This window comes from Paralichthys olivaceus, chromosome 1, assembly GCF_024713975.1.
Source record: "Paralichthys olivaceus isolate ysfri-2021 chromosome 1, ASM2471397v2, whole genome shotgun sequence".
NCBI classification, from domain to species: domain Eukaryota; kingdom Metazoa; phylum Chordata; class Actinopteri; order Pleuronectiformes; family Paralichthyidae; genus Paralichthys; species Paralichthys olivaceus.
In genome coordinates, this window is record NC_091093.1 from 5,639,434 (window position 1) to 5,653,044 (window position 13,611).

General features: G+C 38.6%; 1 protein-coding gene across 6 annotated transcripts in view; it reads right to left on the reverse strand.

Annotated features, from left to right (window-relative positions):
* Positions 1-13,611, reverse strand: part of cep89 (centrosomal protein 89) — a 64,182-nt gene that overhangs the window by 35,791 nt on the left and 14,780 nt on the right. For all 6 annotated transcript variants that reach the window (XM_069534589.1, XM_069534534.1, XM_069534504.1 and 3 more), the window contains exons 12-16: positions 12,902-13,017; positions 12,502-12,682; positions 11,326-11,502; positions 10,298-10,439; positions 5,760-5,849 (exon numbers count right to left, since the gene is read on the reverse strand). In XM_069534589.1, coding sequence (XP_069390690.1) covers positions 5,760-5,849; positions 10,298-10,439; positions 11,326-11,502; positions 12,502-12,682; positions 12,902-13,017 — 706 coding nt within the window. The remainder of the gene's footprint in view (positions 1-5,759; positions 5,850-10,297; positions 10,440-11,325; positions 11,503-12,501; positions 12,683-12,901; positions 13,018-13,611) is intronic.

Sequence of the window (13,611 nt, forward strand, 5' to 3'; positions counted from 1 at the left end):
TATTGCTGCTGCCAGCTGATCAGATCCACTTTTTAAACGAAACCCAATTGACACAATCAATAATACTGTTACTGTTACATTCTGCATGGTCTTTCTCATCAAGCTCAAAAGGATAACACATAGGTTGTTGATATACTTCAAACAAAAAGCACTTTTACACAAAATAAAATGATTGGAGGGGCACACTGTAAATAGCCTTATTAGGCAATGCTAACATTTCTGTATTGTTATAATGCTCTTTGATAATGATGTTATCATAACTACATTTATACTATTTGACGACAAATAATCTGAGTGGGAAGCCATTATGACGTCACCCATTGGTTTGTGAATTTTTGAAGGCTTGAGTTTGTCATTTTGTTTAGTGCCATCCTGGTTTTTGGAAACCAGGAGTGACCATATTTGGGTTCAGTGGGTGTGCCTGATTGAGAGCGCAAGGAAACTACATCCCTTACGATCTGCATCCATTGGACGATACTGGCTGTCAATCTTACTCTATCCATGCCCCAATGCATACTGTACATTATTGTCTGTTTGACTCTAAATGGGACAATAATTTACAAAATGAACATCATGTTGTTTAGAAGACTTGAAACTAGTGATTGAGACCATACATTCTGTATGATATTGCTCACTGATGTTATAAATCAGCTAATAAGTAGAGTCATTTTCATAGAAACAGACTTGACTTATCCGCTCCAAAAGTGAATGATCTAATGTTGGTGACAATCCATCATAGGTTGTCAAGTTACATGGAACACACACATACACACACATACACACACACACAATGCCAACATGCAGGGTAAAAATCTGTAATGATCTTCTAGAGTAGCCATCTTGATCTCCAATTCGAAGTCTTCTGTCCCATTTTAAACAAATGTTTCTGCGAACAACCCAAAGGTTTTTGAGATCTGACTGCACAAGATCAAATGTAAAAAAAAAAAGATATCTCAGATGTCTCCAAAGAACACAGCAAAACAATGTTTTTCTGTCAGGGAGTGGTGACAACTCAGGTGACAGCATACCAACCTGACAGAGATCTACTTACAGATATTTAAAAAAAAAATTTAAAGTAGAGAGACAGAGACAAAATAAAAGTTTTTTCTTTGAGAACAATGCTAGGTACTGAGTTGACGGTCTGTAGTGAAATGTAGTTTATCAAGGATAAGATGTGATGCTAAGGAATCCTTGATTTAACTCACTGCCTAGTTTTCATCTTTCAAACAGGAGCCAGAAAGTGCAATAAAAACACTTAAAGGTCCAGTGTGTAAGATTCAGGTGAAAGGGGTCTATTGGCAGAAATTGAATATACAATAATCCTAGCAATGTTCTTACTAGTCTGTTTCATCTAAATTGTACAAATTGATGTTTCTTTACCTTAGAATGGGCCCTTTATATTTAAATACTTTATATTTACATCGAGAGGGGGTCCTCTATACGGAGGCCGCCATGTTACTTACAGTAATCCAAACTGGACAAACTAAAACCTTTTGAGTTTTTACGACAACTGAAGTTCACCACAGGTTCTCTTTCATGTTTGGAAGTGCAGGGTGAGATGAGGGGTGTTCAGCTGCAACATGAAACTTCACAACTAAATTCTACACACTGAACCTTTAAGCTTCATTTGAAATATTCATGAAATCCTATGATTGAGGCTTATTACTGTTGTTCAAGAAAAAAGTTATTGAAGAAGAACGAATTGAAGATTTCTAATGTAAGTAAGTCATTTTTAATCAATGTAAGTCATCTCAGGCTGACTTCGACCAGAACTGGTCATGCAAACTTGTGACCTGGCTATATTTGTACATGCACTCACTAAAATATTCAACATTTTCAGGTATTTCAAAAAGATGGGGACATGAATTTTAATTACACATGAATAATGTATTCACAATCTGTTCTCTCTCTATAGCACACACTTAACACACTTTTCAGCAGCAACATGCAACTCAAAAAAAAGCTAAGGCTGTGTGAGTTTTTGGGGTGGTTACTAAAAATAAATTGTCTGTCGGAATTTGATATTTCTATATTTCATTTCATTTTAATGAATACTTAAAGCTAGAGACAAAAATAAAAGATTAATTTAAATTCCCATGTGCTAAATGCTGTAAGGATCAGTACAGATGCTACTGTGTTGTGGAAATCCTGACAGAGCCAGGTAAAATGGTAAAACAAAAAAATATTTGATTTTGATTAATCATTGAGCTTTTATATGGATAACTAATTATCATGTGGCCTCCTCCCTGTGGACTTTTATTGTCATCTGAGGAGGAACGATTAAAGTCTAGGAACTCATACAATGAGTCTACAGGGAGCTGACATTTGGTGAGACGCTGGTATCATGGCACTAATACAAAATCTTTCTCTATCAGATTAACCGGTGGAGTGTTAAACCCAGGGTACATTTGATTTATTTTCACCACCAGATTTGGAAAATTTGGAAACTAAACCAATTACCATATGTAGTAGATGCATGAAAGGTTTAGAGTTTTGAGCCAATTACAGTCCAATTTGAGGACTTTGAAGACTTTTAAATAATGTGGGGTTATGTCCTGACAAGACTTGAATCAGGATTGTTGAAATTGAATTGATTTTTGTTCATAACAGTATCCTTTTCTATTTCTTCCATCTCTTGACTTGTCCAGCATGAGGCTCATGTATTATTTACAATCTGTAAATGGTGAACATGATTACCTTCCTTTAATTTACTAGTGCAGTGCCCGTTCTAAATCTGAACATTTGGAATGGGCAGTTTTTTTGGCCTGTGGTAATGCTACAGTCCTCCTCAAACAGTTTGACAATTTACTGTCACTTTTTAATTGTATTTTATATACAGTCCATTGTGCAGAGTAAAGTTAGAAAACATCATCTTACCCAGTTTATCTGCAATGAAGATTAAATAGTCAATACTTTTTATAAAATGAAACTGGATTTTCTTTATTATAGTTCACGTGTGGGGCTTTTGTTTGAAGGATTTAATTAACTGGTGTTTTTTAGTTCCAAACTTTTATCAACGTTCAATGATAATAAACTTTGAATAAACATTCGACCTGCACCCTGTAGCAGTGGCAGCTGGGACTCATCAATGTAAGTTATGACACAGCAATGGCAACAACTGATTCTCCAGTTCAGGGCTCTGTGTACTGAGTCAAGCTTCACCGAACTATAAATAAACAGGTGAACAGCTCTTCGTGCAGCACCAGTGACATGGTTTCATGGCTCTGTGGACTGAATCCTGCAGAAGGTTATTGCTTACCATGGTTCAATTACTGCAGGTCACTTTTCCAGTTTCAGAAAGAAAGCTACATCAAAACAGGCAGGCCTACAAGGGGCATTGGACAAATCATCACTTTGAGCTCCAGTTTAACATTAGCAACACTTTGAAGAAGTTACATTCTTGATCCTCTGGTGGGGAGTACACAAATCCAGTATAAAAGGAGACAAGGAAATTATGTCCTAAAACACATCTGCAGCTTTCCTCTTTCAATGGTCTGACCACCAACAGAACACTCACATTCACACGGAAAACACAGAGCTCCTTCTCTCTGGGCTGTTGCTATAGAGACACTAATAAGATTGTCAGAACAACTGAGATGTTTTTTCTCTGCTGTGGCTTAAGTGACAAGAGCTGCTGATAGCTGGAACACACAGACAGCACTGGCCCTTGAGCAAGGCACTAACCTTGCCACACTAATGTTCATGTTTTCATTCTGCCTGTCTAACAAACAATCAAATAGTGGGTGTTCTAACTGGTGTTGCAGAATACTGTCAACCATGCTGTGGAGATTTCCAAGCCAAGGTGGCACTGTAGGAAAGAAAGGTTTCCATGGTGACTCGCTGCATTAGGCTCCATTTTATTTCTATGGAGTGCAAATGCTGTTTTTGACAGAGAGTAGATGAGGAGGAAACAGGTGCTGTCTTCCTGTCTACAATCAGCTACGATCATTACAAACATTTACTTGTTGGTTAAAAAACATCCATGGGCAATGACATTCAACAGGAGTGAGATCTATTAGACTAAATGAAATATGAGGTGATATTTAACAGACAAGCAACTGCTGAGAGCACAACTAAACAAAGCACTGGGTTTAATGTGAAACTAAGTAACTACAAAACTGCTTTAAGTCCAATTGTTACAACAGGATTCTGCATCAGATTCTGCACCCTTTAAGCCCAATTCATAGTTTCTGTGTTCGCCAGTCCACTGGGATCTGCTATGGTCCTCGTGACGTTAATGTCATTATCCACCCATGTCTGTAAGAGTACACACAGACCCCTGTGAAGGCGTCCTTGTGCAGTCAACACTTATGTCACTTATGTCATAAGTGTTGACATGGTACAATATTGCCACCTATTAGAATGAAACGTGGGATCGCCTACACATGCATGGAACACCAGACTGACGCTGACCTTCATTTTAGTGTGAATGGAACTGTGAGCATGTGACTCTCAGAAAGTGTGGTCAACCCCTTTCTCCTTTTCTCTGCACATTTGCATTATACTTCTCATCAAGTGTACATATACTTCTCCCCACAGTTTACCTGCCTGACACTGGTCCTTCAGTTAACACCTTCCAGCGTCTCGATACAGCTCTGAGTCTGTACATGTCACACGAGGACCACAAAGTAACAGTGTATGCGTACATTTTCAAATGCTAAAATAGTATCCTGGATATGGGAGTTATAGCTCCAGGATAATGCACTGTGCATTAACCACAGATATATGTGCATATGCTGCATATCCAACCGCAGCGGTGTGACAAGGATAGTCAGAGAGAAAGTACACACAGTACCACTGCTGTCATTGCTGATCGTTATCTTTATGCTGGGGCTTTTCCTTACAGTCAACCTGAGGGTCTGATCTACTAAAGATCTACTTTGTGCTTGTAAAAACATGTGCAAACTTGATTTCACCTGCAAAAATACATGTTGGCTGGAGAAGAAGATGGAGAGAACAGGTTTTTTCTGCTCGTGTTAGCATGTTTGGATTGACAGAAGCAAAAATAATGCCTCTCTATCCAGGGTACCGATGGCCATCATCACATCAGATACAGCGCTGATCAGCTGCCTCGTGTGCTCCAATGGCACATCTAATTCCATGCCATTAAATTTAGTTTTGTGCTTGGAGTCACTCTGCTCTCCATAATGCTAGGAAACCAGTTACGCAGGCTAAAGACTCATTTAAATACTACTGCCTCTACCATGTTTGCACAATTATTTTTAGTAGATCACCTGGAAAACGCTCACAAAACAAATGTGCAATCGTTATAATGCACACGCAATTTAGGACTCTTTATTTGGGATCTTAGTAGATCAGGTGTGATGTGATTCTAAATTAGAAAAATACAGTCCTCAGACACCCAGTGAGCTCGGGGAGATGTCAATCTGAGAGGCACAACTCTCCATCAATTTGTACTTCCTGAGTGGTGACGGCCGATAATAGAAGGTTTATCAAGAGCAGTGGAGTGGGCTGATCAATAGGGAGTAAAGTGGAGGCTCATCCTGGGCAATGGAAGTTTAGCTGAAATCTTTGAGTCTGGTCCATTGAGGAACCAGCTGAACTTAATTAGGTATTATTTAAAAGGGCAGTTTTACAGATTTATAACACATTTTCAAATTCAATGGCTCTGGTTAACACCTTAATAGTCGATGCAGGCCACTAAAAAAAACCTACGACAGTAAGCAGTCAGGCAGTGAGCGAGCCATTTACAGTGGCTGATTGTCACGACAATGTAATTTTTGAATAAAGGATCTTACTTTGACTTCTTCCTGCAGTTTTCCAAACCGAACTGTGCCATTCAGAATTCTGCTGATGAAGTGCTGCTTTTCCTGTTGAAGATCTGAAGCCTGGAGAGGGAGAGAGGGAAGACGGGGGGTTACTGATCTAAGAGAGGAAGTTGAATGAAAGAAACAAAGGATTATGGGAGAGGTGGATGACAGGAAAGAAGAAAAGAATGTTGAAACTGCAGCCAGTTTACAGTAGTCATGTGTAAAGCACGAACACTGCCACAAACTGTCCATTCTCATTTTAATATGATCAAAGATCAAGAACTGTTCAGGATATAAAAAAGGAAATTAAAAACCTAACTAGCAATATTTACTTAATGTCAATGTTGTCAGTTCTGTCTAAGAAAAGTTCACATTTCTTTTTATAATTTAAGGATTCATGCTTTTGTGTATTATGGTCAATTTGACCTCTAAAAAGTAGTTACACACCTGCACAGCTTTATTAAAGAGGGTTTTAATTGTGCCATCAGTAAATGATATAATAAAATGTAGTAAAAGCTAAACATATTTTTATAATAATAATAATATATAAAGTTTATCTAAACTGGGGTTTACACAGTACTTTACAAAATACACAGAAATAAAACAACTCAGAACAAAACAAGACAAAGCAAAATAAGGTCATTTTTGCATTTTTGGCTTCGAAAATGGACATCAGCAAACTGTCTAGGACATGAACATAAATATGGTTATTCTGTTAACAACAGTCCAACAGTGAAGTCAATTACAATTTAAATTCAACTGGTGAGTCTGCTTTAAAATCTGGACATAGAAACAGAGAAATAGCTCTGATGCTCACCTAACATCACTAAAATCCAGCACAAAAACAACAATAGTACCTTTACACACACACACACACACACACACACACACACACACACACACACACACACACACACACACACACACACACACACACACACACACACACACACACACACACTATTGCACTCATCCACACAAAACTGGTTCTTATTAGCTTTAGACCCATTACCATGAATATGGTGTCAGTCTGACCTTCTCCACAATGTGGGCTTTTGCTGACCCTTTAAACAGTTAGCGATGGCAAAGTCCCTGCATCTATTAACATTTACTAGATAAACTTTTCCCATTCCTCTTCAAGGCACGTAGCCAACTGAGCAAAGTACACACTGCAGTACTTTCTCTGAATTCTGCTATTTTCTGTTTCAGATGAGCTCCATTTCCTGATTAAGCAAGCCTGTATATTATGGCTATGAGTGTATATAAAGCTAACAACACTACTAATCTCCCATTTTCTGCAAGGCCTCATTGGTCAAAGTATATGTTTGAATAAAAGGGGGAAATATATTAAAATATACAATATTACAATAATTAATCCTTATGTTAAATATATATATAAATATATATTAAATGAACAGTTATACAGGTCTCGAGTGAGCTGTGTAAAATTAAACTCTAAGATAAGTTGTGATTACAGTCAGGTATCAAGCCTTTGAGAAAACAAAAGGTCTTTTTTATGGGATGTTACAGTCGTCTGTTTATCAATACAATATTCCCCAACCCACTATTTTTCTGCTAAAAATAAAACAAATTATTGTTGTGGGGGATCTCCTTTGTTCTAATCATTTATTGTCTTAGTAGACTGGTAGTATAATTAACTGATTTTAATCTTTAACCAAACTGGGCAAATAAAACATTTTTTCTGTTAATTGTCATCTTGTTTGGGTGTCTGTCAGCAGCCTGCTAAAAATAAAGCTACCTCAGTTAGTTTACGTGACGTGAGAGTATATTTAATCCTCTTTCCTGGAGGGAGTGCACCATTTTCTCAAAATTATGTGGCATGATTTGGCAGTCTGTATATTTTCCACACCTCCACTAGTTTTAGCCAGAATTACCGACATGAAGATTATTATTCTATGTGCACTCTTGGACTAATTTTACAAGAGTATAGCAGCTCATTATTGCCCACAAGAAGCATTCTGCAAGTGAGTGGGAGCTCGATATAAACAAAGTTCAGCGTTGGGATCCTCAGAGATTATCAACACTGAAAACAAAATGTCATTCACAAACAAATGTACCCGACCTACTGTTCAACTCACACAAAACATCTGCTACTTATAAAATTATTGTATATACAAATCTTTAGGCTTAATTCATTCATTAAAATTCAATAATGGAAATGTCAACAAAAGACGCAGGTGAAGCCAGTGAGTGAGGAAGAGTATTATAAATTCCTGAATGCTGGCTCTATATGGTGTACAATGCATTAATTCAATTGCAAATTTAGTTTTTATCAAATCAATGCACCATGTTTACACACAATCAATGAATGATGAAGCCTCACGCTTAACCCTTTTTAATAAAGTGGTTGAATTCCTGCTCTCTGCTAATGACCCAGGACTATAACACCATAACGTCCTGGAGCAGTGCTGACACAAATGGGTCCCTACCAATATTCAACTTTAACAAATCGAAATCATTATCTTCCTAAAAAAAGCCCAGATCTCAGTAAACCAAAAACCAATATGGAAACAGCCATCTATTCTGGTAGTAAATGCAATGAAACAAAAAGCATGTGGAGCATTTAATGCCATTAGAAGAAACCTTATTAGAATTTGGACAGTCTAATCCAAGCAATGAGCCTTCAGCTTCCCTTTGAGAACATGTACCATATTAAACATTAAAAATAAACCAATACATGCAGGGCAGAATTTGGCCATTACACACTGATTACTAACATTAAAAAGAAATAATGTCTAAATGTTGGATATATCTCAAGTTTAGCCATCAAACAGGCACTAAAAAAGAATAGTACTTATCATATAACACTCAGTACTGTCTCAAACAAAATCATTAAATCAACAAAAGATGCCCACTGTAAACGATTAAAATCAGAATTCCAAAACATAAGTGCAATTTGGTCAATATCTCTGCAATTCTAAGAAGAAGATAGATGATGACCAAGAACTAATCAAAGAATGAGTACCATGCACAAAGCCCTGACTACCAACGGAGGGGGGAGTCTACGGTCACAGCACAATTGGTTCCTTTTAAAATGTGGCAAATATAATGATATCATAGAGGGAGACTTTGGATTTGGGAAATTCGATTTGTTAATATCAGAGATAACAGTGAGCAACAGATAAAGGGACATGCATGTTTTCCTGTTAAAATAAAATGACTTCCTTGTAGTTGTGCACCCTCAGTAAACCAGTAAAGTTACAGATTACATCCATGTATGTCCAGACTCATATAATATACCAGGTGAAGACTTTGAAGGTATTTAAACAGGTATTAATTATTAGACTTGATGACTAAATTCAAATCAGATTGTCTTTTAGTCCAAGTGGATGTTTGTTCTAAAATTTTATAATAGTTATAAAGAGTGGACAAGATTTTAACATCTGCATCAGTCTGGAATAAACAGAGACACTTTGCACATTGTGCCTGTTACTGCTTTGCACTGGGTGTAAGATCCAGCCATTAGTCTCACTGAAACAACTGCTGTATTAAAACCATTAAGTCCTTTTGTGTTTTATCTAAATTGTATGAATTGTGGTTTTCTTTACCATAGAATGGACCCTTTATATTTACATGGAGGAGGGGTCCTCTCTGTGGAGGCTGCCATGTTTTTTACTGTCGTCCAGACTGGACAAACTAAGCACATTTTGAGTTTTCATGACAACTGAAGTTCACCACAGGTTCTCTTTCATGTTTGAAAGGGGAGGGTGAGATGAGGAGTGTTCAGCTGCAACATGCAACTTCACCTCTAGATGTCACTAAATTCTACACACTGAGCCTTTAATACAAACGATGGTTAAAAAAAGAAAACATTTGATTTCATGTCATGTTTGGCCAGTTAGCATTCATTTTCAAACTTTGAATGTTATTATTTGTGAAGTACTGGGCACCTCTTAATCATTGAATTCAGGCGTTTCATTCAGTCCCATTGCCATTGGTTGGACTAGGCCCCTTAGTTCCAGTGAAGGGAAACCTTAATGCTTCAGCTGACCAACAGACATTTTGGACAATTCTATGCTTCCAAGTTTCAGGGAACAGTTTGGAGAAGGCCGTTTTCTGTTCCAGCATGACTCTGCCCCAGTGCACAAAGCAAGGTTGGGTTAGTCTGGTGTGAATGAACTTCACTGGCCTGCACAGAGCCCTGACCTCAACCCCATGGAACACCTATGGGATGAACTGGGGGGGGGGGGGGGGGGGGGCAACCCCATATTAATACCTATTGATTTCGAATGAGATGTCTTCAGACTCCTGTAGGTGTAATGTGTGGGTGTCCCAATACCTTTGTCCATATAGTGTAATCTGTGTGCTGCGTGTTGTATGTTCTATCTGCTGAAATACACAAGATCTAATACCTCACTTCCCTGCAATTACAGAAGTGTCAGGGGAATATTATATACTTCTGTGTAAATACAAACCTGGTATTATTTGGTTTAGGACATCAGAAGTACCATGTGTACAATAAATTATACAAAATTATTATACAGTATCAGTAGCATAAGAAGTACCATGTGTTGTAGTTGGTCCCTCTCCTGGGAAATGTGCTCCGCCAGAGAAATTACAGCTCCGAGATAATGACGAGTCTTTTTCGCCTTTAACACACACTCTTCCTTTTGCAGTTTCAACGCACACATCCTCTGCAAAGCCTTCCTGGAAGATGAAAAAACAAAAGATAAGAAGGGAATAGGTGAAAGAGAATTAAAGAGTGATGAAGAATGGAGAAACAGGTCAAACAAAGGAGGACAAACACAGTGAAGAGAGAAGGAGATTTAGGAAAAACAACAAATGGCAAAATATCAGGGAAAGGACAGATAAGAGCACAGGAAACACGGTACAGAAGAGAGAAACTAGAGTTTGCTGAATGATATCTTGAAACCCCATCGTCTTCATGCAGGCAGGGTGAAACACTGTTTGCTAATCAAACAAACACCTCCTGACCGTCTTCACACTTCAGAATGCGAAGGTCCACGTCAATCATAACCTTCAGAACCAGCTCTACAACTTGACTGAACTACTCTACTTGGGCAGAGCTATACTATGATGCAAGATCATTCAAACGTCAGGCACTAATAAGAAAAAGATCAACATATGAGTTTCCATGCATGTACTGTTGCAACAGAACAGAACAGACTGAGGGAGATGTCAATCAAACAGTGTGTGTACACTCCCACACAGAAGAGCCTTTAACAAGCTAAAGAGTGAGAACACTTGTGTGGGTGGACGACAGGTGAACAGTCATTCTACAGAATTCAACAAAATAATAAAATGGCTTTATGCTATAATATAATGAAACACCTGGAGAACCAACCTCAATCCTCTTTTATTGACTTCAACTGTACCCTAATTGTTTTAATTCTACTGTACATTTTTTAGATAACGTTAGGTCGGAAATACAAACAAATGCAATTGATCCTGGGATGACTCAATTCACCATTAAATCATCTATGAGAAGTCAGAGTCATCGAGGATTTGTGTGGCATCCACCAGCATTTGCGTGTCAGATGAAAGCAGACAAAGAACATGGAACATTTAGTACCTATTGTCTTGTCTGCAGAGCTCCAGCTCAGCCTCCATTCTCTTTATATCAGCGCTCAGGTTGGCTTTGTCCAGAGCCAGACTCCTGTTCTCGTCCTGCAGACTGGACACGCGCAGAAGCAGCTCGTCCATCGAACTCTTGTTCCTGTTCTCCTGCTTCTCCTGCTGCTCCAGCTGCCTGAGTGGCAAGAGCAGATTATAACACGACATCTTGGTGGACACTTATGAACAAGATGTGTCCAGGCCTCTTTTAAGCACCAGTATAAAGTGATTTGTTTACGTTGTAATAATCCTGCTAACTTGCATACTTTGCGAATTTGGAATGATTTGTAGAAATCACAATTTTCTGCTCAATTTTTATTCTAAATGTTACGGCCCCAGCCCATGCCTGTGTCCTGTCTGTGTATGGTGTGTATGCTGTGTGGATGTGTCTTGCAGGTTGCTGATTGTTGGCCGGCTGGAAGTTCCTGTGCATGGCTCCCTGATTGGCTTGCTGATATAAACCCCCTGCCATGGGCTGTCTCTCTCTCTCTCACTCAGCGCTGAGATCTCCATCCTGCTGCACTTACTTTTGTTATGTTCTGCACCTGACAACATGCACCACACATACTACATAGCACTCAAACACCCTCACACACTACTGACGCTCACTTTCACACTCCATCGCTCAGTGTCTTTTATTGATGTTAAATCAATAAAGCATATTGTAATTCGCTACATCACGCTGCCTTGTCTATGTGTTGTTGCGGCCTCAGACCCAGGCGTAACACTAAACAAAACCGTTTCAGCTTCTCTCCTACAACCTGATTAAATTCATCATGCATTTTTTTCTTCTTGTCTTGTTTTATATGGTGCAAATCGATTGTAAACTGAATGAATAATAACCTGAACTTAAACTTAGATGAGGTCATGTCAAACATATTTGGTAGATAAAGATGATGAACTCTGCAGGAGCCAATGTTAATGGATAGCCTGTTGGTAATGGTTTGTGTAGTCAGCAGAAATTTGTTTTCAGTATAACTTTGCCACATGTTTCTTAAAGGAATGTGTTTTCCTGTTTCTCCTTGTTTGTCTCCTTCTGAAAAGAAATGTGCCCTTGCTCAGGTGCAGAACAGCTGCTAATACTAACTTATTCATATGTTAGATAAGAAATATTTGATAAAATAAGACACCTTACCCTCTGAGTTTTCCAGCAATGCTGCAGTGTTCGTCCCAGGTGATAGCATCCTTCAGGCGGGCCTGCAGGACTTGGACCTGCCTTGTATTTTTCTGCGTCTCCCTCCTGCTCTCTTCCAGTTCCTCCTGAAAACGCTGATTTTCTGCCTCTAACAACATCAGCTGCTTAGACACCTTGGACACTACAAAGAGAGGAAAGAGAGGAGAGGGAACAGTGAGTATAGTACACAGTCTAACTGAAAGCAAAAAAGAACAGAGAAAAGGCCACAGGGCCACAGTGAAAGAGAGGAATGCTAAACATATACTTACAAATGATTTTTACTTGCAGCTGCCTTTACATTTACCTATAAAGAATTCATTTCATTTTCACATTTTCACATCTCAGACTCTACCCAGTATACCTTCACAGTGGTGTCTGCTGTGGTTGTCCTTGGCCTTAACGTGCTGCGCCTCAAGCTGATTTATCAAAACCTGGTTCTCTTGTAAAACCAAAAAGGCCTGTTGTTGTAGCTGTTGACTGCAGAGGGAAAGAGGGAAAGAGAGAGCGCTTATGTTAATACTGAATTAGCAGAACACAAGGCTAAACATTATGAAAACAGCAGTTACACATTTTCTGACAAAACAGCCTGTCCCTCTTTTAAATGGTACTGAATATGTTCTATCTTTTTGAAAAGGGAATCGACTACCTGAAGACCAGCCAAGGACCACTGGAACGTTGAGAATAAGTATTCTTTTAAAGAGCAACTTGCAACTTAGCATTGTTTGAAAATCATCATTCAAAACGTTTATTCAGGGTTAGGGTTAGACATTAGTGGAAGAATTTAGAGCAAACAGAATTTAGATCAAAAAGTGGAGAATTATAGCAAAATCTCCAAATGCTTTTTTCCAACCTGGCATAGGGGAGTCATCTGTACTGTAAAATTCACAGTAGTTGGTAGTGAGTCTGAGAGATTGTGTTTTAAGAAAAAGAGCTCTCTGTAGTTTTACATTGCATTTCACCTTCTGTGATCATGCATCAAATTATTGTGTTTGTGCCGGCTGCACAAACTCCTGTCTGTCAGTACATCATGTCCAACGTTCCCCTGACAGAAAAAGAAGTGGTGCTAGCTTC